Source organism: Polistes dominula, unplaced genomic scaffold, assembly GCF_049000335.1.
Source record: "Polistes dominula isolate Pdom_NZ unplaced genomic scaffold, Pdom_raw_medaka contig_79, whole genome shotgun sequence".
Lineage (NCBI taxonomy): Eukaryota > Metazoa > Arthropoda > Insecta > Hymenoptera > Vespidae > Polistes > Polistes dominula.
Genome location: NW_028300916.1, coordinates 4,784,758 through 4,811,714, shown reverse-complemented (window position 1 = coordinate 4,811,714; position 26,957 = coordinate 4,784,758). Strand labels below are relative to the sequence as shown.

Below are 26,957 nucleotides of genomic sequence, written 5' to 3'. Positions count from 1 at the left end.
TTATTTCTTTTTTTTTTTTGGTTTTGTTTTATTCTAATTGTTTTTTTTCCTTTTTTTTTTATAAACTTTTTAACGACATCCGAAATCTCGTTAAAAAATTTGGTCGATGATTCTAAAGTTCCCTATCCCTTTTGTACGTCCCCCCTTCAATCGTGCGAATGAGAACAGATTGGGAATTCGGTTGGGAATTTTCTAAAAATACTGTTTTGTAATTTATTTGTAATACTGTTTTCTCTTTTTTTTTCTTTTCTATTTTTTGTGATATTTCTTTTTATTCCTTTTCTATTTTTATGTATTGTAATATATTGGGTTGGCAAGAAAATAATTGCGGTTTGCACCCAATAGATAAAGTTATGTTTATTTCGTTCTTCTTTTGATAATGTTCAAATTTGTTAGGTATTTAATTTAAAGTTCCATGTTTTTTTCTTGTATAGAAACACAATTGAGTTTTACTTCACACTAAAAAACCAAAATTACTTTCTTTTCAATCCAATATATCATCTTAAACAGTATTATTTATTTATTAATCACAAACGTATATTACACATGATAGAAATTTATTTGAAAATATTCGATCGAAATAAAAAAAAAAAAAAAAAAAAAATAAAGCATTAAATGGTTAATTTGCAAATGAATTTATGTAAAACATAAATATTACAATAATTATGTTGATTACATTTTTTCGTATTAAATTCGTACAAAATATTTATCCAAGTGTTATGGGGTAATTAACAATTATAATGAATAATTCGCATTGAAAATCAACCGATTGAAAATCTCTCCGTTTTAAGAGGTTAAAAAAAAAATGCAAAAGAGAAAGAAAAAAAGAGAGAAAGAATAAGAAAAAGAAAATGAAAGAGAAGAAAAAGTTTAGGAAGAGGGAAAAGGTCGGTGCAACAACGTCGATTCGCGACTTTACGACGTCGTAAAATGTTTTAATGGTTTTGCGAGGAGAGGAAAAAGGAGAAAGAGGGACAAAGAAATGGACAACGAGTATACAGCGATATTAGAGACAACTTTGGTTGGAAAGGGAAGAAAAAAAAAAACGGGGAGAAGGAAAGGAAAGGAAAGGAAAGGAAAGGAGAAGGGGGCGGGGGGTGGGTGGATGAGGGGGGTTAGGAGGGCTGGCTGGAAACGGAAGGAGGGTAGAAAACCAGCAGCAGCAAACTCGCGAGCTTTCGAATGTCGTTTTAATACCACCATAATAGCCTTTTCACGAGAGAGTCTTTTGCGGGCCCCCATAGATCCTGTTCTGGGCAACGTTTAGCCGGATTCTTTTTTAGAAGAAAGGAGGAGCATAATATCTAACGTTATGGGAAATAAAAAAAAAAATAATAAGATTCATTTCTTTCGTACAATCAACACTGCCCTAAAAAAAAAAAAATAAAAAACTAAAACAATTTTTACAATAGAATATATTGAGTATTTTAATTAACTGGTTAACTTGTGATTTATGGGTATACTAATGGTGTATACAATATTGGTTGAATTTTGTTCAATGTGGTTTTTACCACAGTTAACTTGTTTATTAGTAGGACTTAACTATTAGTGTGATAGGAAATAACAATTTTTATTATTATATGTTTTAGAATTAATTTTCAAATATTTAAACACACGAAAGGAAATTATCTTGCATTTGTTGTTGTTATTGTTTTGTTCGAAAATTCAACTAAACGTAAATGTGAGATTACTCCTCTTTTGAAAAAAGAAAAAGAAAAAGAAAAAAAAGAAAATGAATTTATCTTTCTATATTCACTTTTATCTACATGTCTTCTTGTCTTCGTATTTGCATATTATGCGGTAATGGCTAGATCAACGTCAAGATTATGATTCATAAATTATTTTCTCTTAGCATGCGTAAACGGGCAGACTGTAAGGAAAATTTATAGGACGTTCAAGACATTAGGATTCTTTGAAGGAATGGGGGGAAAACACGTTCGTTTTAAATCGTAATGCTTACTACTACTACTACTACTACTATAACTATACACGTTAAATCTCACATGTTATTGTTATTGTTGTTGGAGTTTCTCATAGTTGTGTTAAACTACCTTGATGCGAATAAGAAAAAAATAGAGAAGAAATAAACCATTTATCAATCTTTTTCGACGATGGTTATTTTCGTTTGAGAAAAGAAGAAAAATAAGAAAATTACAAGTAATTAAAGTAAGAATTGTCAAGGGGTGGATGGGTGGTGAATGGGGGGGTTGCTATTAACGTTAGATACGTGAGTTTATGTTTGTATAAATAGAATATTCATTCTAATATTGTATTTAAAAATATATATAAATAATATTCGTTTAAATATTTAATATATTTTATTATATTTAGTATTTTAGTATATTTTACTATATTTAGTATTTTGGTATACTTGGTATATTTTATTATATTTTATTATATTTAATATTTTGGTATATGTAGTATATATTCTATATATATATATATATTTATGTAAAATGTAAACATACAAAAATCATACATATCTAAAATCATGTAGAAAGAAAGTTTCATTCGTTCGTTCATTCGTCGTGCCGATAAACGTCGTCGCCGGTTTACTGGCGACGATAACATCGCGTGATTGACACCGTCATAGAGTGAAAGAGAGAAAGTGAGAGAGAGAAAGAGAGAGAGAGAGAGTGTCGACGGACGGGTACGATGAGTTATCGATTTCGTCTTCGATTGTCCACGAGAGTTTCCCCCAATGAACGAACGAACGAACGAACGTACGCAACACGCACGGTAGTAGCTTGGTTTTGTTGCTACCCCTCGTATTTCACCCTCTCTATATCACTTTCCCCTCACCATCCTTCACCTCCCTTCAATCTATCCTCTCTCTTACTCGTTTAGCCTCTTCTTCGTTTCTCCTGCTAATGAATTCCTCAGCAACGATTGGCAGAACAGTGATCGACTAGATGCACACGTTGCCAGATGCATGAAATTCAACGAGACCAAAATAAAATTTGAAGTTAACTTTCAAGTTCACTTTCTCTCCTTCTCTCTCTCTCTCTCTCTCTCTCTCTCTCTCTCCTATATTCTCTTCTTTTATTTCTATCTCTTTCTATTCTTCTTCTATTTCTTTCATTCTCTTTCTCCCTCTGTTCTTCTAGCTTTTTTCTCTCTCTTTTTCTGTCACATACATATACACACATTTATATACACTTTCTCTCTCTCTCTCTCTCTCTTTTTTTATTTTTATCTCTTTCTATTCTTCTTCTATTTCTTTCATTCTCTTTCTCTATCTGTTCTTCTAGCTTTTTTCTCTCTCTTTTTCTGTCACATACATATACACACATGTATATACTCTTTCTGTTTTTATTTTTTCTATTTATCTGTTTTATAATATTTCATTTTGTTTTCTGTCTCTCTCTTTCTCTCTCTCTGTCGTTCTTTCTCTGTTCGTTTTTAGAAAAAAATCATCAATATTTTCTCTATGTCACACTATGATTCGTAAACAAGTACTATCATAAATATCGATACTATTTTTACGAAGGTCACGAAACTACAATAGAAACTTGTTATTTTTGTTGCTTTCTTTTTTCTTCTTTCTTCTTCTTTCCTCTCTTTTTTAAGGTTCCGTTTGCCATCGACGAAAACATATTTATTTTTCCCCCCTTTCTACTACACTAACGAAAGTCAACGACTGACAAATTACAAGACGAGAGTTATAGGTTTCGATAGCTAGGTTTACGATTTTTCGTAGAAAACCTTAATACCATCCATTATACGTGGGCGTTATATCGTATGTATATCGATTTTGTAGTAAAAAAAAAAGAAAAAAAAGAAAAAAGAAGAGAAAGAAACATTCTTTCTTGAATACTTTTCAAAAGAGTTTGCCAAATGTGATTTTTTCGTTCACCCTTATCGTTCTCACAAGTAAACATATTTCAAATTTATTCTAACAAACATCTATTGAGTTTAAACAAAATTCCAAATTTTTTGCTTAAAAATATAAATTTATTTAATTAGTTATGCCACGTTCATAAAATTTCTGATCTTTGTTATAAAAAAAAAAAAACTGAATTAGGTGTAAAACAAAATCCGCAATGATTTAGTTGCCAACCCAATATAAAGAATATTCGTTAATAAAAAAAAAAAATAAAAAGGGCACATGGTAAAGAAAAAAAAAAAAAAAAAAAGAAAAAAAAAGGTAATCATAAATCGTGAAAGATCCTGTGTAAAGTATTGCGGTAGCTGGCATTGTTCAAGGTTGTCAACGAGCCACCACGGAGTCTTATCTTTTAAAGGACGCGCGTGACTGGTCGCACGCGGAGGGTGCTGGCGCGTCTCAAAGTCTGAAATTGAGAGAAACGAGAGAAAAGCCGAGAAATGGAATGGGAATAAGGGGGAGGGGGGTGGAATGGAAAGAGAAGGTAGGAAAGGGATGGTTTGGGGTAGTAGACGTAACCCAGACATGCTGTCCAACCGATAACGTTATTCTCCTAGATGAGAGGAGGACCGACCGGTCGCCGTCGCAGTCACCGACGCCGGTGGTTTCCACCCCCTTTTCTTATTGTTAGACAGAGAACGATATATACATGGCGGCAAACGGAAGGAAAGGGATAGGGAATGGGGGAAGGAATAAGAGGAGTATGCAACGCAACACTGATTCAAGAGAATCCTTCCGATCGTATCTCTCGTGCTAGGCGTGCACAGAACATTGTCCTATTAAAGAATTTCTCTTTGACGTGTAAGATTTATTTATATTAAGTATGATTCTTTTTTCTTAGTTATAAAATAATAATAATAATAATAATAATAATAATAATAATAATAATAATAATATATATATTAATAAATATATATATTATATAATAAATATTATAATATTATATATTATATTATATTATTATAATATTATTATAATAAATATTCATATTATATATATAGTAGAAATTTATTTGTTTCTTTTTTGGATACTAAATATGATAGGATCTTTGACGTAAGATTTATAGGGTTTTTGAATAATAGTAATGTTTCGTAAAATAGGAATACATATGTATATATATATATACGTGAATATAATGTGCAACATGGAGATGGTATATAAATTTATTGTATGTAAATTCGTTTGATATTTTTTAAATGCAAAATAGTATTTCTTTTATCTACTTTTTTAACTTACAAATATTGGTGGTCCACATTCCTAACAAAAAATAATTTTGTGTAAAAAAAAAAATATATTTACTAATTTTTTGTGTATTATAATATTCACATACTTTTTACAATCACACAAATTGCAAAAGAAGAAAAAAGAAAGTTTAACGAAAGTCATATTAGTTTTGTTTTTCTTCTACTGAAGATAAATCAGATTAATTTTCGAACTTATGATAAAGAAAAGAATAAAAAGAGAATGCAAAGAAGAAGAAGAAGAAGAAGAAGACGAAGAAAAAATAGTTTGATATGCTCTTTATCGAGAATAGAGGTCGAAGTAAAAGGTGGAGGGATGAAAAAGAGAAAAAGAAAGAAAAAAGAAGAAGAAGAAGAAGAAAAAAAGGTTTGCGTATTCGTCGCGACGCTCTTCTCCTACGGGGTTCGGGGGTTGGCTACCGGCGACGGACGAACGTCGAAGTAGCCAATTAAAATCTCTTTGGAGTCTTTTTTAGTAAAGCCTCCGACAGAAATCGAGGTGGGAAGGGCTAATGAATTCTGGTAGAAAGGGTGTCGGGACGTAAAGCCGGTTCGTAACGCGAACACGACGGTACTCTGGTGCTAGAGTTCCATGCCAGACTGGTTGAAAGAGAAGAGAGAGAGAGAGAGAGAGAGAGAGAAAGTGTACGTGTGTGTGAGAGTAAGAGAGAAACTGAGAGATACCAGGATTCCTGGTGTACGATGCACCCGGCAGGCAGGCAGGCAGGCAGACAGGATCGATGCTTCCTGTCACGGCTTTGGAGTAGGAGCAGCCCTTTAACTAAACGAACGTCGTAAGTCTCGACCTACAGATAAATATCTCACTATCATTCATTATAATAATAATTAGAATTATTAGAATTATTAACACCTTTGAGAGAGAGAGAGAGAGAGAGAAACTGTATAACAATATTATACGAATCATTTTTGTTTATACAATCATTGGGTTTTGTTTAAATTATTTTTGCAACGTAATCTTACATCGTTTCTAAATTTGATTTCATTCAACTTTGTTTCATACTTTCGATTTATTTTTATTTTTATTTTGATTTTGATTTTGTTCAATTAATATTCGTAATAATTAATTGATTTATTTTTTTAGTAATATTTTATTATATTTATATGTCTTTTTCATGTATGAAGATTATAGTTGCAAGTTAGTTAGTTCTTTACATGGGTAATTATATTGATGGTCTACAAGGTTTAGGAAGTTAAGAAAGGGTTGACTATACCTTTTAAAAGTGAACTTCCAGACGGTTTTTGAATTTTAATACATTTTTATAATAATATTAAATTAAAAATTAAATTATCTATCTTTAAACTTTACTCATTTGGACCCAACTCAAAATATAAATCTATTTATATATAATACAATATAATAATAATAATAATAATATACAAAATCACGTAAATGTATTTTAGGGTCAATCTGATATTTATTAACGATAAAAAAAGAATAAAAGAATCATAATAATAAAATAAAAATCAAATGTTCATTGTTAAAAAAGTGTATTCTAGGATCTTAACACGTGCACGAATCGAAATCAGGATCAGGATCAGGATCAGGATCAAAATTGGGATTGGATTGAATAGGTATAGTAAAGTAGGGATAGAAATGGCTGCTGCTGTTGCTGTACGAAAGCCGAGGGTAGATTTATGGAAATTCGTTGGCTGCGGCTAAAAGGGCGGGTACGAGAGTTAGGTTTGGAAGGGAGGGGGAAAAAAGAGGAAGAAGATAAAGAAAAAAAAAAAAGAAAGTGTTCCAGCTTCGAAGTGGAGAACCCAGCATGGTACAACAACACCACCACCAACAACCGCTTGGAACGGCACGTTCCAAGTTCGATCTTTGATCTTCCCTTTTACGAAGGGCTTAAAAAAAAAAAAAAAAAATAAAAAAAACCGCGTGAACGTTTGAGCATTGTTTCTATCCTACAAAGTATTCCAACATCTCGATTCAAGATTATCTGCATTTTAAATAACCCCTGTTTCATCCCTGTTCATCTCCATCCTTACCCTTCCACCCTTCCACCCGGCGTTCTAGAAGAAGATCAAAGGAATCGTGTTATTTTCGGTATCCTTTTAACACGAAATAGGTTCGATACCTTCGTTTACATGAAACAGGGTTAAAGGATACATCTTGTTAACGTCTAAACGAAGATATTAGCTTGGTAACATCTATCGAACGTGAAAGGAAGAAAAGGGAGGTATCCTGTCCTTGTTCGTAGGTCGGTGGTTCTCGACATGGGCTTGGTAATTCACTATCAAATGAATTACGCGTCTCGTGAAACATTAGAATTTTAATTCACCGTGATAAATTTAACATGCTTTAACGTGCTCAAGTTGTTTTGTATTTTTTTTTTTTGTCTTTTCTTTTCTTTGCTTCTCTGAAGACTATAAAAAAATTGTTACATCGTTTTATCAAAGTATATTAAATTTAGCTTTAGTTTAGTAAATTGTTTAATATTATTTTCAATTAATGTATTTATGTGTGTAATTTATTTTAATTAATTTATATTTTTTATTTATAATATATTTATATTAATATATATATTTTTAATAAAATTATATATATAATTTTATAAATTTTATAAATTTTATATAATATGTATATATATATATATATATATATATATATATATATATATATTATTTCGAAAATACATAATTATAATTTTTATATATAATATCTTAAAAATAAATAAATTATAAAATTAATTGACAAAACTATCCCATTGCAAATCACTGATTATACACATAACTTGATTATAAGTTCACGTATGAGTTTACCAATGGTACATAGGTCAACGTTACCTTGTTAAATGTTAAATCTTAATTAAATATTAATAATATAATCTTTTCATCGTAATAAATCAATTATCATATATTTATTTTATTTATCGATCAGATTGCATGAAAATATATTACTTGATATTCTTATAATTTATTTCTGTTAATATCTTTCTATCTCTTTTATATTTTTTTATAAGTATGTATGTGTTCACAGTTTCAATTAGTGAGTAATGGGAAACGCAAGGGAATGGAAAGACGATAGTATAGAAGATGGGTAACTAACATTCACTTTGATATAGTAGTAGGTATTTTGCGCCTCTCCAATGGGCTTATGTCACTTATGACGTTAAATCCTATAACCCAGAGAGAGTATGGTTAGGAAACGTATGTACCATGAGAGAGAGACAGAGAGAGAGAGAGAGAAACGAAAGTCGACGATGTACGTGTCTCCATAAATGTTAATTAACAATGATTAGGATGCGTCCCTCTTCCTGCTTAATGTCCAGCATCAGCACCAACATCAGCACTAACAACACTAACAGCAACAGGATATGAGCATATGTGAACGTTTCTTTATAGAAGAAATTAAAGAGAGAAAGTATATATATGATATATCTATATATAATATATTTAATTTTCTATATAATATAATATTAATATAATATATAATAGTAATTTTATTATTATTATATATATATATATATAATTCTAATCTAATACTGACAATCTACCTATCAATAAATTATTTGTCATATTTAAAATTTGATATAACAACACTAATATAATATAATAATATATTAATATATTTTACATTAATTTTATATTAATTAATAATAATATTTATATTAATATATAAAAATAAGTATTAAAGAAACACACAAGCACATAGGAAACATATGGAATACAAATTTGAAATAAAACCGAGAGAAATACATTTTTAAATAAATATGCAAACGAAAAAGAAAAAGAAGAAAAAGAAAAATAAGGTCTCCTCTTTATACAAACAAAAAATATTCACATATTTTACCATTCCATATAATAACAAAGAAAACAAACTGGGTCACAAATGTTCGAAAATATTATAGTTGAAAAATAGATTAAAAAAAAAAAAAAAAAAACACAGAAATGATTTTACCTTTGTAAGTATTTCCTTGAACCTAAAATAAATAAAACCACCACCAAAAAAAAAAAAAGAAAATAAAAATTAATTAAGTTTGAATATATTTTATTGATAGTACTCCAAATGAAGCAATTCGAGAATACTTAATACACTTGTATATACACATATGTACATAACATACATATGTATGGCATATCAAGTAGCTGTTAGTCTCTCTCTCCCTCTCCCTCTCTCTCTCTCTCTCTTTCTCTATCTCTTTGTGGTGTTGCTGCTGCTAACAACGACTACTGATAGATCTGCCATGGTCTGTGCCTAGATCGTACTCGCGTGCGAGAACTCAAGCACGCGTTACTCGTGCCAACGTATAAAAGAGCTATTATTAGCCGACCACCTGTACGACCCGAGGCAACCTCTTTCTCTACTTCTACCTCTACTTCTACCTCTACCTCTACCTCTACCACCACCCCTACCTCTACCTCTACTCTCTACCTCTACTTCCCTCTCTACCAATCACAATTGCATTTGGTATATATGCTCTATCGATCTCATTTTATTCAACGTAAAATCAATCACCTTTTACAATATTTTCCTTTCTTCTAAATATATAATATTAAGTAGTTAACTGTGATCAACGAGTATACACGTCATGAAGAAGTAACACGATTTTGTGTATTGATGAGTATCAGAATAATATTGAATTGATTTGTTAAAGCAAAGAATTTTTTTCGTATATTTATATTTGTATAATATATAACATTTGGAATTTGTATTAAATCGTAAAAAGGATTTTCAATTGTAACAATAATTATTGATTGTTTTATATCTTTTGATTTTACTATAAGCAATACTAAATACTTTGTACTAAATAATAAATAAACTACTACTATATCAAAAATATAAAATATATAAATATAATATAATACAAATATAAATATATAATATATTATATATAACTTAATAATTAATATATTACATAAAATATAATAATATAACATATTAAATATAAATATAATAAATATCAAAAATATCACTCTCTTATATTTTTGTACTATTTCTGTTCGATAAATAAACACACACAAAAAAAAATATAAATTATTTAATTTAAATTTTTGTGGAGGAATGAAATTTTACTTAAAAAAGAAAAAAGACCTCCGAGACAAATAATAGACTTTTTATTGTTGTTTTGTTTTAATATATTTGATCAAAGGTAATGCATACCTGTAATTGTCAATACTATTGAAGAATAACAGTACACATTGTAACATCCAATTTCACTTGAAAAAAAAAATAAAAATAAAAAGAAGAAGGGGGTAGTAATCATTTAGTTGGTATTATTTTTTCTTTCTATGTTTTATCTTTCTGTGTTTGTTTATTTGTAATCAACCAATCGTGAAAACGAACGAAATGGTTGAAAGTACGAGAAAATGCTGGTAGAAATGTTTGCCAATTTTTAATAGCCAACGATTAATCGCTCCAGGCCAAGTGCTTCGTTAGAAATTACAATTTTTTTTTTGTAATTTTTTTTTTTCATTCACGATGATACTACCATACACCTGCATGTTCTTCGATAAATAAATTTCAATATATATATATATATATATATAAATCTTTTGTAAAATAATTGCATATAAATGCAAATGAGAATTATTATTCGCATCGTCGTTCGTCACATATTATATTGGCGAGACGATGTAACACCATTATTAATCATACTTAAGAAGACAACCGGTAACACCAGTTTAATCATAATTTATCGAATCGAATAGATAAAAATAAAATCATTGTGATATTCTAATATATATATATATATATATATGTAATCAATTCTATCGTTTGCCAACGTTAATAAATAATACTCTTTTATTTCCCATTATTATTATTATTTTTTTTATAGATAAACTATAAAGTCAATCATTATTTTTGCATTTAATTTTACAAAATATTATCAATGTTAAAAATATCTACAAAAGGATTACGAGTATTTAAATACAAAAATATTATAGAAACTCATTTTTAATGACAAAATGATGATCAGTTTTTGTGAAATTTTATTTTATTTCACATGATTAATTTTATTTTTATAGATAAATTATAAAGTCAATAATTATTTTTTCAATTTTTATTTTGTACAATATTTTCCATGTTAAAAAGATTGTTACCTTAATATAATATAAAAAAAAAATTACGAGTTTTCAAATGCAAAGAAAAATCCTTTCTCAATAACAAAACGATGAGTTTTATTACATTTTATTTTATTTCCTATTATTAATTTCTTTTTTTTTTTGTAGATAAACTATAAAGTTAATAATTATTTTTCCAATTAATTTTGCAAAATATTTTATATGTTTCTACTTTATCCTATAAAAAGATTACGAGTTTTCAAATACAAACGAAAATCCTTTCTCAATGACAAAACGATAAGTTTGATTATTTTTGATTTTTTTTTTTATCATAATAATTATTAATATTTATTAATTATTATAATTTTTCACGACAATGACTAATTTATTCATTTTGATTTATATCAAATGGCATAGGAAAATTTGGTTATAATTCGATTGGAAATTAATTTCTACAGTCCTACGTAACGTGATTTTCTGCAATCCTATGCAAATTGTACAGAAAATTACGATTGAGAGAAAGAGAGAGAGAGAGAGAGAGAGAGAGAGAGAAAGAGAGAGGGTGTAGAAAGGGTAAAAGGAGAGAAGGGACGAGATCAAGGGGATTACTGACGTTAATAGCGACAGGAATGGCGATAGAACGACGAATAATTAGGCTAATCAATCCAATCGTAAATTCCCTATGCACGTGTCACTTTACTGATACATTTATATATGACACCGATAAACCTATTGATTTCCTTCTAACGATTTCAATCTAAAAGATCGATCATTACTCAAATTTATTTACTTCGAACAAACTGAGTGTTACAAATAATTAATTAATTAAAATCTATTTATATTATTTGTTTTATTTTTTTAGATTATCATTTACCATTTTAGATTTTACACCTACCCCCTTATTAAAAAAAAATATATATATATATATATTTATAATTATTATTATTATTTCATATTTATAATTATTATTATTTATTTATTTTAATTATAATATAATAATATTTGTTATATTAATATTTTATTTAAATATTATTTTAATTAAAATAGAATAGCATTTATTCTATATTAATATTTTATTATTATTTTTTTTTTTTTAATTATAATATAATATAATATATAAAAATTCAAATGAATAATTGTAATAATTAAAAAAAAAAAAAAGAAAAATAATTTACACTACTTTGTCATTTTATTTTGACGTTATACTCGAAACATTTCCAATCAAATTCAATTATATTATAAAATTAATATTAAATCGATGAATATTTATTACACAAAATGACCAAATGTTTATTACAAATTGATATGTCATTGGTATTCGATATGTTATCGTAAAACTATTTCATTATCTGTATCTACTATACATAATATATGATATTAAACAGTATTAATTTCATGCATGATTATTATAATTTAATGATACTCGATAGTTACTATCAAAAATTATATTCAAATTTATTAGAATATATTAATATTATTATAACATTAATGTGATTTGACAATATCATTAATATATTATCACAATATTAATCTATTATATTAATATTAATACGTTTAGATAATTATTCATCGTATTCAATTTTAAATGATGACAGAAATATGTTTATAAACTAATAAATTGTTTAATGAATTATTTGACTATTTATACGGTTATTTAAATAAACAATAATTTTCTATAATTTTATCAAAATTTATGAACAAATATGAATGAAATGTAGAAATTGTTAGAAAATATCGATCACTTATTCAACCTTCTCTTTGTTTATTCCTACTTTCGAACCTCGATCGATACTGTTGAAAGAGACAGGGAGAGAAAGAGAGAGAGAGAGAGAGAGAGAGAGTGAAAAGAGACCGCGAGAACTTCAAAGGGCCACCCTTTTCCTATAGCTGAATTGTACATATTTGTCGATGTCGGTTGCAGTTTGGCGTGCAAATTGCCAAATAGCTGTTGCTAAATCTTACGAGAGGAAACTTGGTACGTTTGCAAACAAACAATAAAAAAAAAAAGAATAAAAAATAAAATATTTTATAACAAATTATTTATAAACGATAATACATTAATTATTAATATTTTATTTAATTGTATTTAATATAAATATTACAAGACAATTATTAATATTATAATAAATACAATTAAATATAAATTTAATTATTGATATAATATTATATATTTAAAATTAATTATATAATTATTTTTATTATTATTATTATTATTATTATTATTATTATTATTATTATTATTAATTATATTACAATATTATAATTAAATATTATTATATGATATTATAATTAATATAATATTAATATAATACATATGTATTATAAGTATAATATTAATTATAAATATTATTATATAATATTGCATTATTATATTTTATATATATATAAATATCTTATTAACCATAGATTTAAAGTATCGAAAAGTGAAAACTTTTTAAAGGGATAGAAAGAGAAAGAGTATTGACTTCGCTTATTGCTTCTGTCAATCAAAACAGTCGTGTTTAGTGTCGAATGAGAGTAAAAGCAACAGAGAAAAGGGCTGCCAGTAGCCCTTTTCCTGTTCTTTTCACATAACCGTTTCACCTGCCAGTCGAGTATTCGTTCAAACTAACACAACAAAAAGAGAGAGAGAGAGAGAGAGAGAGAGAGAGATAGATAGAAACTTGTACGACTGTATTTCACGTAAAAAGCAACTTGTAATTTGGGTGCGAAACGATACGCGTTATTTTATCGAAAGGGTAAAGGGTCCAAGGGATGTTTCAAAATACCAACATGGTCAATCGATCCTGTCCCGATGGAATTTCGATTTTATTACTTCGATTTATCGATTAAACTCTGAACACTTTTTACCCTGACGTATATCTCTCTCATTCTTTTCAATTGTATTTTGTCTACTATTACTATATATATATATATACAGTAATAATAAATATTATTATATGATATTATAATTAATATAATATTAATATAATACATATGTATTATAAGTATAGAAATATATTATATATACATATATATTAATTATAAATATTATTATATAATATTATTTATATAACATAATATTAAATTAAAAAATTAAATAATAATTAATAAAATATTATAAAAATACTTATAACACGTTTAATACTTTAAAACAATATTTTTGTAATAACTTTCTCAATATATATATATATATATAAGTATATGATAGAATTCAACTGGTATAGTGTACAATGAACTTAACTTAGAGATGTGGAAATCACAAAAATAGTTAAATAGCTTGGTGATTTTGAAGAACTCGTTGAAATATTGGCTTTAAGTTTGACGTTTACGTTTAAGTCCAGTTGGTTCGTTGTTAGCCAGCAGGCATGCAAAACTGGCTTGGTGACTCGCATTCACACCAGGTAACACATAGTTACGTCTACGTTTATAATCCCTTAACCACCTGCTGGATCTGTCGTTCGTAAAGCCGGAAATTGCGAGTGTATAAGAGAGAGAAAGAGATAATAAAGAAACCAAAAAAAAAAAAAATAACTTCTTGCATTCCTGCAAGCCTAAACGTCTGAAATAATAAAAAAAAAAAATATAAAAAATAAATAAAAATGAATATAAGTAAAAAGGAATAAGACTATAATTGTTAGTTAGTCGTCGAACGTTTTAACGGGTTGACTCGTTGCTGTTGTTGTTATTGTTGTTGTTATTGTTGTTGTTGCAAATGAACGACTGACTAGTCGACCTTCGTTACTAATGAAAAATCTTGTTTCTAAGTATAAGTCAGCTGAAGGTATACTTTGTAAGCTATAAATATGAGTCATGCTGTGAGACAGATTTGAGATAGTAATAAGAACTATATCACCACTGTCTCTTTCATCTAGTTTTAATGTTAAAGCACAGTTATACTTTCTACGTTTCATTTTTCTTTTTAAAAATTTTAATAATATACCTTTTTAACATTTATTCATACACATAGTTTTTCCATTGTGTTTCCTGCCTATCGCGTGAAAAGGGAGAGTAGTTTTAGTTGTCGCCGAACGTAGGAAATGCGTCGCGTCGTCAATGTACGTTTGTAAAAGAAAGAAAAAAATGAAAAATAGAAGAAAAAAAAAAACGGTGGTAGTAGTAGTCCACCTCCCCCCCCAATCCCCGATGGTTTTACGCGCCATAGTTTTGTTCGTTCGTTCATTCGTTCGTTCGTTCGTTCGTTCGTTTGTCGATAAAAAATATTCTCTTGAAAAACGTTAGCTACTTTCGATACGTTTCAGACAGAAAAAGGGTGAGAGTGTGTTTCATTGTAAAAAAAAAAAAAAAAAAGAAAAAAAAAAGGAACAAAATCAGTCGATAGACAGGAGGAAAAAAACTTTTTCGTCGTTCTCGAAAGTTAATCGACAAAAATACGCTCGAATAAATTCAGGATATTTGTTTATATATATATATATATATATATATATAATTATAAGTAATATATTTATTTATTCTATACACTCTCTATATTTATTATATAGTTAAATAAAAGGTTTAAATTTAACCCTTATCGGTCGTAAGTCACGTGAGAAGTGATTTACAAATGAAAATATATTATTAATAATTATATAATTAATAATTTCATATATTTGTAGTACTTCGTCAACATAATAAATAATTTCTAATAAATAATAAATTATTTTTATAATACTGAATAATTTTGTTGCATATTTACTGAAACCACATATAACTTAACTTAGTGAGAATCATCAATATTAAATAAAACCTGGCGACCGATAAGGGTTAATTTATTATATATTCTATGTTATGTTATAATTTTACTGTTATAAAAATTTGATCAAAAATTAGGTGCATCTTGAAAAAATCATAAAAAATAGTTATCAGCTTTTCTCTATTAAATTTGCATAGTTTAGAATTTCGTGCCAAGTTAAACATACTTGAGTATAAATAAGTAAAATAAAATCAAATCAAATAAAAGCAAAAGAAAAGTAGTATATATATATATAAATAAGTAGTCTTATGATATTAAAAAGTACGTCCCTCCAATTAGCGTGTTTTTTAAAAACAAAAATTTGTACGAGCCGCAAAAGGGCAGCTAAACAGCAAGGCAGGTTCTCTTGTTTGTCCCTTTTCTATTTTCTTGTTTTATTCGACTTACGTTTTCCTAAAGTAAGTTCTTCTTATATTAGAACGGTACTACCGGCCGAGGAAGGTAATGAAGGGATTCGTATAATCACAAGAGTTATGGGGGGGTGTACCTTATCAAGAACCGGCATTATTCGACTCTCTATGGTGGTATGTGCCTCATTAATTAAAAGGCAAAAGAAGAAGAAAAAAACAAAAAAGAACGTTCAGAAGGAGGTAAGCAAAAAACAGTCTTTTGCACGATAAAAACTACTCGTCGGTTAAAAAACAACCCCTCTTCTGCATTTAAACGGGAAAAAAGAAAAATTTATTTTTACGTTTTAAAGGCGTTCAATTTATTTATGTGTGATAGAATTCACCCCCTTTGGTGATTTTATTATTAATTGTAATTTATAAATATCTTATCTCTAATTATTATTAATATATAATATATAATATTTATAATAATTAATAAAATAATTATTATATTATATAAATATTAATATAATATTAATATAAATAATTATTATATAAATATATATAATATTTATAATAATTTATTGTACACAATTAAATGTATAATATTTATATATAAATTAACAATTATAATTATATATATTTATATAATATTTAGAAATATATTAATTGATAAATAATTACAAATATTATAAATATTAATAATATAAATAATAAAATATATAAATATATATATAATATTTATAATAATTTATCAATTACCAATAATATTACACATAATATTATATTTTAATAATATTATAAATAATTTATATAATTATCAATAATATTTATATATAATATTTATAATAAAATCATAATTGATTTTATAAATTAGAATAAATTATCTTACAATAATAAAATAAAAGATAAATACGAAAAATAAATTGACACAAAAAGTAACAAATTCAAAACGAATTCATTTTTCAATCGAATTATTAAAATTGTGAGTTAATTAATCATCAACATAAATGTGTTTATACGTTTGCAAAATTATCTCAGATAATATTATAATAAAATAACGTGATAAAAAGATAAAGAAACAGAACGGGGATAAAATGAATCACGTCAACATTCTCGAAGATTTCATTAAGTCGTTAGAATTAATGTTCTCTGTCTCCTATTTCTTCTCTCTTTTTATTTCTTAAATCCCTTCTCGAATCTATAAACGAATTTGTACAGCACACAAAATGTCGTTAATTTCGTAATAATCGGCAAGTATTATTGGCACGTGCACGATTCCCTTTTCTTTGATTTTAAGGGGGAAGAATCAGAAATAAAGAAAAAAGAAAAAAAAAGAGAGAATCTAATTTGATATGGAAATTCTACTTCCCTCCTATTGAGGAAATCAATTACATCTAATGAATACAACATGAAAGGGTGTATTAGTAAAGGGTTTAGCTATGAATTCGCATATATAGAAAATCAAAAGAGGAAAATCTAGATACTTTCATCAATGAAATATTGTTTTAATTTACAATGTATATTATGTTTATATTAAATATGAAAATAATATAAAATTTTCATAAATTCGAAGCAACATTTATCTGCGTTAAATCGAGAGAGAGAGAGAGAGAGAGAGAGAAAAATAACTTACCTTCGCAGGATCAGATTTTTCTGTTTGATCATTGAAAGTTTGTGACCCTCGGGACATCGTATTTCTTCTTGGTATCGTAGTGCCATCTTGCGAGGGGCGCACAAATTCTATTCTTCCACCCTCAACAACAATATTGGGGGCTGGTGGAAAGTTTTCTGTGTTACCGACAGTATCGCAATAGCCTAAAAGCCCTGCCTTTTCTCCATACAGAGGGTGAATTTGTCTGCAACAGTCGGTAATCAAAATATCTAAGGGTTGAACGTGTTGGTTGTGCATCTGATAGATGTAACATATTATCTCTAAATTATGTAATATCTAACTAAATACAATTGATTATCTATTGTCAATAGATTTTTCTTTTTTTAATAACTTCATTTGAATACATCACACATTCTCAATTAATTTCAAAACTATATCTTCCAATGATCAATGTAAAAAATGAGAAAAATTTATTTCTCCATTCAATATAATCAAATTGTAAAGCAGAAATTTAAAAATATTATATCATAGTTAATGTATTTCAAAAAGAACAAAAGAAAAATATCTCACAAATAATACATGGTACTTAAATTGAAATAAAGAGATTCGATATATCTTGTTAGGTCTACAAATTATTCAAAAAATAACCACAAAAATTTAATAATTGCATTACATAAACAATATATATATTACTATTATTTTCAACTGAACAAATGTTTTTCTTAGAATCAAAAAAAAAAACCACCATGTAAGACAAGTTGATAAGAAATTATTAAAAATGTAAAAAATATGGGGTTGGAGTTGAACTCATGTTTTGTAGCCTTGTGTATCTCTCTCTCTCTCTCTCTGTCTCTTATTTTTGAATGATTAAAAAGAGAAAAAGAAAAAGCTAAACAATCTTACCTGGGTGATGGTATCGGTCTAGGTTTGTCCAGTGCTAAATCCGAGTTTAGGGGCGAATCAGTTCCGCGGCCACTGGAAGCCCTACGAAAAAGACAATTAGGTATCGTTAGTACAATCACGGAAGTAACTTCGATAGCAACGATTTGTCTAACTAATCCCATGTCACGTAGGTTCAATGACCTTTTTACGCTCGAGTTAAAACCTCTCAACTTCGTTACTAATATCATTATATATATATATATGTATAGTATAATATAAAAATGAAATATAATGCAATAAAGAAATGTATGAATATTTAATAATGTTAGATTTTATATATATTATACTTATTATTTAATTAATTAATTATTATATTATAATTATAATTTAATTAATTAATATTATAATATAATTGTAATTTAATTTATATAATATTGTATTAGATTTATATTTTAATTTATATAATATTATATTATACTTATATACTTTAATTAATTAATATTATATTATACTTATATAATTTAATTAATTAATATTATATTATACTTATATATTTTAATTAATTAATATTATATTATATTTATAATTAAATTTATATAATATTATATTAGATTTATATAATTTAATTTATATAATATTATATTATACTTGAATAATTTAATTTATATAATATTATATTATGCTTATAATTTAATTAATTAATATTATATTATAATTATTATTTAATTAATTAATGTTATATTATACTTATAATCTAATTAATAAATAATATAATAAAATATATTATATATTTATTACTGTTGGTGATAATTTTAAAATAAATAACATACAAAGAGTAACAACAATTCTATCAATAATTGTAAAACACCTTAAATTTTATTATCAGAAAAAAAAAAGAAATTGTTAAGCAGTTGAAAAGCTCTTAGGAAAAAAAAAAAAAAGGATATAATTATTTCATAATTGAATTAAGCTTTAAACGAGTAATTATACAAAAGTTAGAAAAGGGGTGGATTTAAAACAAAAATGTTGTTCCCTTGTAAGTAAGGAAAAAGTGTACTTGAAATAAGTGTGAGACAAAAGACAAAAAAAAAAAATATAGAAAAAGGTAAATTTATAAATCCCCTTCGTAGAAAGAATAAGATAGATGTATGAAGTAGAATGTCTCTCTTGAAATTTTTTTTTTGTTTTTGTTTTTTTGTTTTATTTCTCCTATGGAAAAATGCATGTATACGCATGTACATACGCACGTACGAGGCTTCTTCTTTCACATCACGCGACTTCTCTTTTACTACCCTTTTATACCCGGTAATGGAAGAAGCCCGACGGCATTTTTTTCTTTTTTTTTTTTTTTTTAAACGTCACACGGTATCTCTACTTGCAGTTTAGAAAAGCATTTGCCTTTCATGTCAACGTTACACATATATATAGGATGAATCATTTCAATTGGAACATCTAAATACATATCTGTTGTTATTTATTGCAATTGTTTCATGAAATAAATTTTTACAATGAAATAATTAAAAAAAAATGTTGATAGAACGTTGCTGTTTTTGAAAAAAAAAAAAAAAAGAGAAATCGACTATTATACTTTTGGAGTTAGTGCGTTAAACTTTTATCGATCCGAGACCGGTCTTACGAAGTTACTTGAAAGAGAAAAGATTTGTCAAGGATCGGTGCACCTGTAGAGAAAGAGGATACTCGCATCACGCTTGCACATCCGTTCGCACGCGCCAACCGGAACGCCCATTACGTAATATCTTCTTTAGTACGTAAAAAGAATACGCGCGTTTTCTTAAATGGGGAAAGTCAAGTTGAATTGTTAATTTTAATCACGAAATAAAATACACAAGGATTATTTTTACAAAATGAAAAAAATACTCTAGTAGCACAAAATATATATATAATAATATTATCTTATCGTATTTGTATTAAATTATATATATAAAATATATAAATTATATTATATAAATAATATTATTATTATAAATTTATTATTATATTTATTATTATTATATTATTATAAATTATATTATAAAATTATATATATATATATTATATTATAATATTATATAATAAATAAATATATATAAAATATATTATATATAAATAATTATATATAATATATATTATATAAATAATAAATATTAAATAATTAATATTATATATATCTATATATAAATAAATATATTTATTATAAAAATATATTTAATATTAAAAAAACATTGAATCATTTTTTAATATTAAATATACATGTATTCAATATTTTTCAATATTTTGTGCTACCAGGGACAGAAAAAATAAATTAAAATAAAAAATCAGACAATATTTTATTATTATTATTATTATTATTATTATTATTATTGTTGTTGTTAAAAAATGAAAAAAAAAATATTAAAAAAACTTGGTAGGTAACCCTAATAGAACGTAGGATCTGAGATACGTGCGGAAAATAGCAGTGCGTATGACGCCAAGTGCTTCGTAATAGACTTTCGGGAAATCGGCGCTTTTAGAATTTCAACGAGGGTGACTCACCCCTAGCTGCACGTGAGAATGTACAAAAGAAAGATAGAGGATAAAGAAGAGGGTCAGTGAGATCTCTTTAAGACGATTCCCGTATGTATGCAGCTGTCGTTCCGCGTGTGCATTTTACACGCGTCTTCCGATCAACAGAAGGAAGTGTTAGAAACGATGCAAGGTGTCTTTAAACTCTATCTTAATGTCTCATCTTAATAGATATATCAATCAAAACTTAAGATAACAGATGATACTAAATCGTTCTAATGAACAAATATGTAAATCAATTCACACACACATAATTAAATGATTCATCATAAAACGTAATAATTAGAAAATTGTAAAAAGAAGGTTTATTATTAGACCATCAACTGCCAATGGTTCTACAAACGTTGACAAATCTATAAATTGACCCCCAATCACTTAAAATTGCATTTAGACGGCAGTAGGCTATAAGGGATGCAAAATGAAACTCAAAGTAAATCAATAGTAAACAATAGTCAAATAATGCTTACTTTGAAAACTAATTATACCCATAAAAAATTGACATAGGTACCATTAGTGAGTATCGTTAGATTCCTTGAACCTTCCTACGTCCATAGATATTGTTTACAATACCACCAGTGACCTACAGTAAGCACTGAATTTTTTTTTTCGATACCACCTTAACATGGCAGTAGGCTGTAGGGGATTGCTTTGTGAGATCCGCCTAAATTATTATTTTAAACCCTTTAAACTACTCTATACTTTGTCTATAATTTAATAAAACGCTGTTTAATGATATCAAATATGTAATGAAACATAGAAAAAAAATATGTAGAGAACAACCTGGATTTGAAACGTAAAATAGTATAAAATAGTAAAATTATTTGTACTTTTAACTATCTATGACAAAATATGAAAATAATTAATAATAAATAATAATAAAAATATCATGTGGGCAGATCACACGTGTTAGAAGTGAAACCTTCGAAAAACTAAGTTTCGAGAAAAATAGACGACTGCAGAATATCAGGAGTAGGATAATTGTTGGGGGGATTATTTGTTATAATATTATTAATATATTATTGTTATCACATTCAAAAATTATTATACGTTTTATTAAAAACATATATAAATAGATAATATATTACACAGTAAGCAAGTTCTCAATTTAAAGAAATGAGACAAGTTGCTTCTGGTAATTAAAAAGTGCATGGGAAATAAACACCTCTAATAGTGTAGTAAACACTTATCTAGTGAGGTTTTTTCCGAAAAGTAGTGAGGTTTCATAGCTTCGTTACATAGCTCCGTTTCCGTTTATTTACTTTTCAGATCATTCCTATTCTAAAGAAGTTTTCACTTCAATAATAAAAGAGAAAGATAGAGAGTGAGAGAGAGAGAGAGAGAGAGAGAGAGAGAGAGAGAGAGAGATGATCCTATTTCTTCAACACCCACGACGAGAAACACATAGAACGAATTGCTTCGCAAAACTTCCTGCTTCTCAAGATCGTATTAAGTTAATGAGAGAAAGAGAGACAGCATTATGTGGCCACACCGCACGAGTTTTCTTCCCTCAGCCGCCGCCGCCTTCTCCTTCTCCTTCTCCTTCTCTTTCTCCTCCTCCTCCTACTCCTCCTTCTGCATCAAGACTGCAACCTCCTCCGCGACGCAATGTTCCTTCGTCGGAAGATCAAAGTCACCAGTACTAGATATTTCATCGTGGACGTCTGAGCTGGTGCCAACGGTGCCAAATGCGTCCGCCTCTGAGAGGGATTTGCGAGCGGAAGCGAGACAGAAAGAGAAAAAGCAAGCAACAAAAGAAAAAAAGATAAAAAATATTTAAAGAGAGAAAGAGACAACTCGATACATCGTTGTCACCTTGCAAAAACATGAAAAGAAAATTACTACAAAATTTGATCGAAGTAAGGTTTGACTTAATTATCGATACTTATTAAATTGACAATTAAGTAATTGAGGATTTTTCAAGGTAAATGATTGGTTAAATCTGCGATTATTTAGTTGTCAATCTAATGTCTTCTAACGATGCATCAGAATGCAAAGAAAAATATTGTTCATTTAGTATCACCTAAGTTATGTAGATATTTCTACTATTTTTGTTCTTTATACGTATCACGAAAGTTGCAGAAATACGGTGTTATATTTACAGCTTCTTCTTCTTCTTCTTCTTCTTCTTCTTCTTCTTATTCTTATTCTTCTTCTTCTTCCTCGTGCTCGAGACGCGTTCCTCGATTTCGCCTCATTCTAGGTCAAAAGTCTGCGAGTATTCTGAGATCGTCGTGAGAGAGGAGAAAAAGAGAGAGAGAGAGAGAGAGAAATATTTCCCTAACGAAACTATCACCTGTCTTTTATCACCTATTCTCTTTTTGTCTTATTTTGATTTATTTCTTCTCATTATTGGATTATTCGAAAAGTGATTTTGTTTTTTCCTAACACAATAAAATCATAAGATTGATGCAAACCGGCAAATAACAACACGTGAAATCGGTGAGAGGTTAAATTGATCAAAATCAACTGTTTATACCCACTTAAAAGGCTTAGGGTTTAACTTCGAAGCAAAAATTGTTGTCTTCATTTTTAACTAAAGAAAAATGAAATTACTTTCCCAACAATTCAATATTATTATTATTATTATTATTATTTATTTTTTTTAAATTTATTTCTTTACTGAATTTTATTTGAACAAATTGGTTCGAAGAATATAATAAGCCATTTGAATCGAACGTTCACGATCATCTTGTTTAGTTGGTATACTACTTTAACGAAAGATCGTGAGATCTTTCTTAACGAGTTTCATACAAAAGAAAGAAAGAAAGAGAGAGAGAGAGATAGAGAAAGAGATAATAAAAGAAAAGTGGAATAGAGAGGGTTATAAGTATGGGACGAGTTGGAAAAACATTTACCGATTCGAACGATAACTACTTCCGGCGGATATGCCAGTCAACGATGGTCCTTCTTCTTCTTCTTCTTCTTCTTCTTCATCATATCCACCCCTTTCACAACTTCACAACTTTTTCATTCTTTTTTATTATTCTGTTTCTTCTTTTCATCTTGAACTCTTTACTTTTATCACATTTCTACATCGTTTTATAAATTATTTTTCATTTGAGATAACTTGAGATTATTTGCTAAAGTGTTTTTATTATATTCGTTAGCATTCCAAGATCGTATCATTTAATCATTTTCTTTTTCTCTTTTTTTTTTTCTTTATCTTTTTCTTGGAAAACATTCCGGAAAATCTATTTCCAATGCTCAGAGTGGTGATGGTGGTGGTGATGGTAGTGGTGGTAGGTAGAGAAACGTAATTACCATCTGAATCATACCTATAGCGTTATAATTCGAGGGGTGTTAGGTTTACGAGTCAACTCGAGACTACGTGAGTCATTGCACCGTTGACAGAGTTCTCCCTACCCCTCTACACACCACCCCTATTTTCTCCTTCCATATCTCTGGATATAAATTAGTCTTCTCTCAGAGAGAGAGAGAGAGAGAGAGAGAGAGAGAGAGAGAGAGTCTCAAGACTAAATCGAAACTAACCGGTGCATAGAGAAAATACAAGAAAAACTATACGAATTCCAGTATAAATGTATGTACTCGCAACTTTTTTCAATTATATTTCATCGATTGTTATTAATTATTTCTTTTTTTTTATTTCCCACATTCACACGATGAATTTCTTATTCGATGATATTAAATGAAGTTTTTTTGGTATAATTTTTTCTTGCACATTTCGATAAAATGTCAACTCGAATTTCCTATTGAACATTGAAATTATTTATTTCAATTAAATATATATTTTTTTATTATAATTATATATTTTATATAATAAATATATACAATATATAATATATACATATATTTAATTAATATTAAAATAATTAATAATTATTAATTTAAAATTATATAAATATATTATTATAATAATAGTAAAAAATAAATATAATATATATAAATTAAATATTAAAATTAAAATTATAATAAATTAAATATTAAATATATTATTATTATAATATATTAATTAAATATATTTAATTGAAATATTATAAATTAAAAATAATCATATATATTAATTATTTTACAACAACAAAAAAAGAAACTAGAACAAAAAACCATCATATAACTTTGAAACGTAATATATCTTTTATAACATTTTTTTTTTTTGTTAAACATATTATTACCTATATTATAATAATATATTTATTTAAAATCATAATTATCTATAAAAATTTGATTATTATGAGTCTAACTATCATATCTCAAAAGAAATCCTTTTCCCTTTCTGTGAGCAGCAAGTAAACACAAATAAAAAAAAGAAAAAGGTAAAGGGAGAGTTTGTATTCATAGGATGATCAGGGTTTTGTGTTAAGCCCTTCGTGCAATTCTCTTCTCTCCGTTTCTTCAATGAGGAGATAGGAGGGGACTGGGGGGTAGGGGGGTCGGTCATTACACGTCATTATAGAGTTACACGGTCGAGTGGTCGAACGTTACAAATTACAGAGAACCAAGGAACAACAACCTGTTCTTTCCCTTTTCCCCTTTTCAACTCCTCTTTACTCCTACCCCACTTTACCCCACCCCCCATGCTTCTTTCTCTCTGTAACTTTCTTGCCTTATAACAGCAACCACCCACCGTTCCCCCCCCCACCCTCCTTAGCTATGTAATATATACGCATACATGTATTTCTTCTTTATATGTATATGTGTACAGCACATTGTTATCGATATTACCCGCATTTGCTTGGGTACGAAGGTATGGTAAGGTAAAAAGAGATGTACAACCCTTATATTACAGGCCACTTTGCTGACTTCTTCTCTTCTTGGACGAGAAAACAAGATGGAATTTCTACGAGAGAGAGAGAGAGAGAGAGAGAAAGAAAGAGAATGAGAAAGAGAGAGATATATAGAAATGCGTTTCGAATTACTTTGGACCTCGAAAAGTCCCAAGAGGAAATGATTCCCTGCCACCACTCTAATGAGTAATTACAATTCATGAGCAGGCCTCCACAGCTTCTCTACGTTAATCCCATTCCTTCATCTCATTCTTCATCCCACGAGAAACAACTATCTCGCCAAAATCATGAAAGCAATCTTCTCGAGAACTATTATGCGTATCTTGAGAGCCCTAAAGGTTCCTTCTCGTGGATTAATATGACAAAGTTTAATTCGCAGCTTGATTTCTGGAAATTTCAAAGACGTGTGATTCAGATACTATATATATATATATATATATATATATATATATATATATATATATATATATTATGTGAATGCATATATTTCAAGTGATTCATTTTCATTTATTAATATTTTTGATATATGCAATAGAGTAATAGAAATATTGGATTGTCCGGAAAATTTGTGTCGATTTTTGGTAGGTAGCATTAAGGGGACCTTCTACTCTGAGCACCTAAAAAAAAGGCTATTTTCGCGAATTTTTTCCAAGAAAACTATAAAAGATATCGATCTAAAAGTTGTTGGGTTTGTTAAATTGAGTCTTAAACTATATAAATGAATTTTTATTTTTTCATTTTAATTAATTTTTTATTGCAAAAACAGTAGTATAAAAAAACACCTTAAAACTTTAGTGCTTTGGTAGCTATTATCGGCCCATTACCGGCATTTATTATCGGCCCATTACCGGCATTTATTACTGGCCCATTACCGGCATTTATTACTGGCCCATTACCGGCATTTATTACTGGCCCATTACCGGCATTTATTACTGGCC

At 27.8% G+C, this 26,957-nt stretch overlaps 1 protein-coding gene across 9 annotated transcripts in view; it reads right to left on the bottom strand.

Annotated features, from left to right (window-relative positions):
- Positions 1-26,957, bottom strand: part of LOC107067099 (uncharacterized) — a 162,646-nt gene that overhangs the window by 72,149 nt on the left and 63,540 nt on the right. For all 9 annotated transcript variants that reach the window (XM_089170830.1, XM_089170828.1, XM_089170824.1 and 6 more), the window contains exons 3-4: positions 18,737-18,817; positions 17,855-18,077 (exon numbers count right to left, since the gene is read on the bottom strand). In XM_089170830.1, the coding sequence (XP_089026956.1) occupies positions 17,855-18,077; positions 18,737-18,817 (304 nt within the window). The remainder of the gene's footprint in view (positions 1-17,854; positions 18,078-18,736; positions 18,818-26,957) is intronic.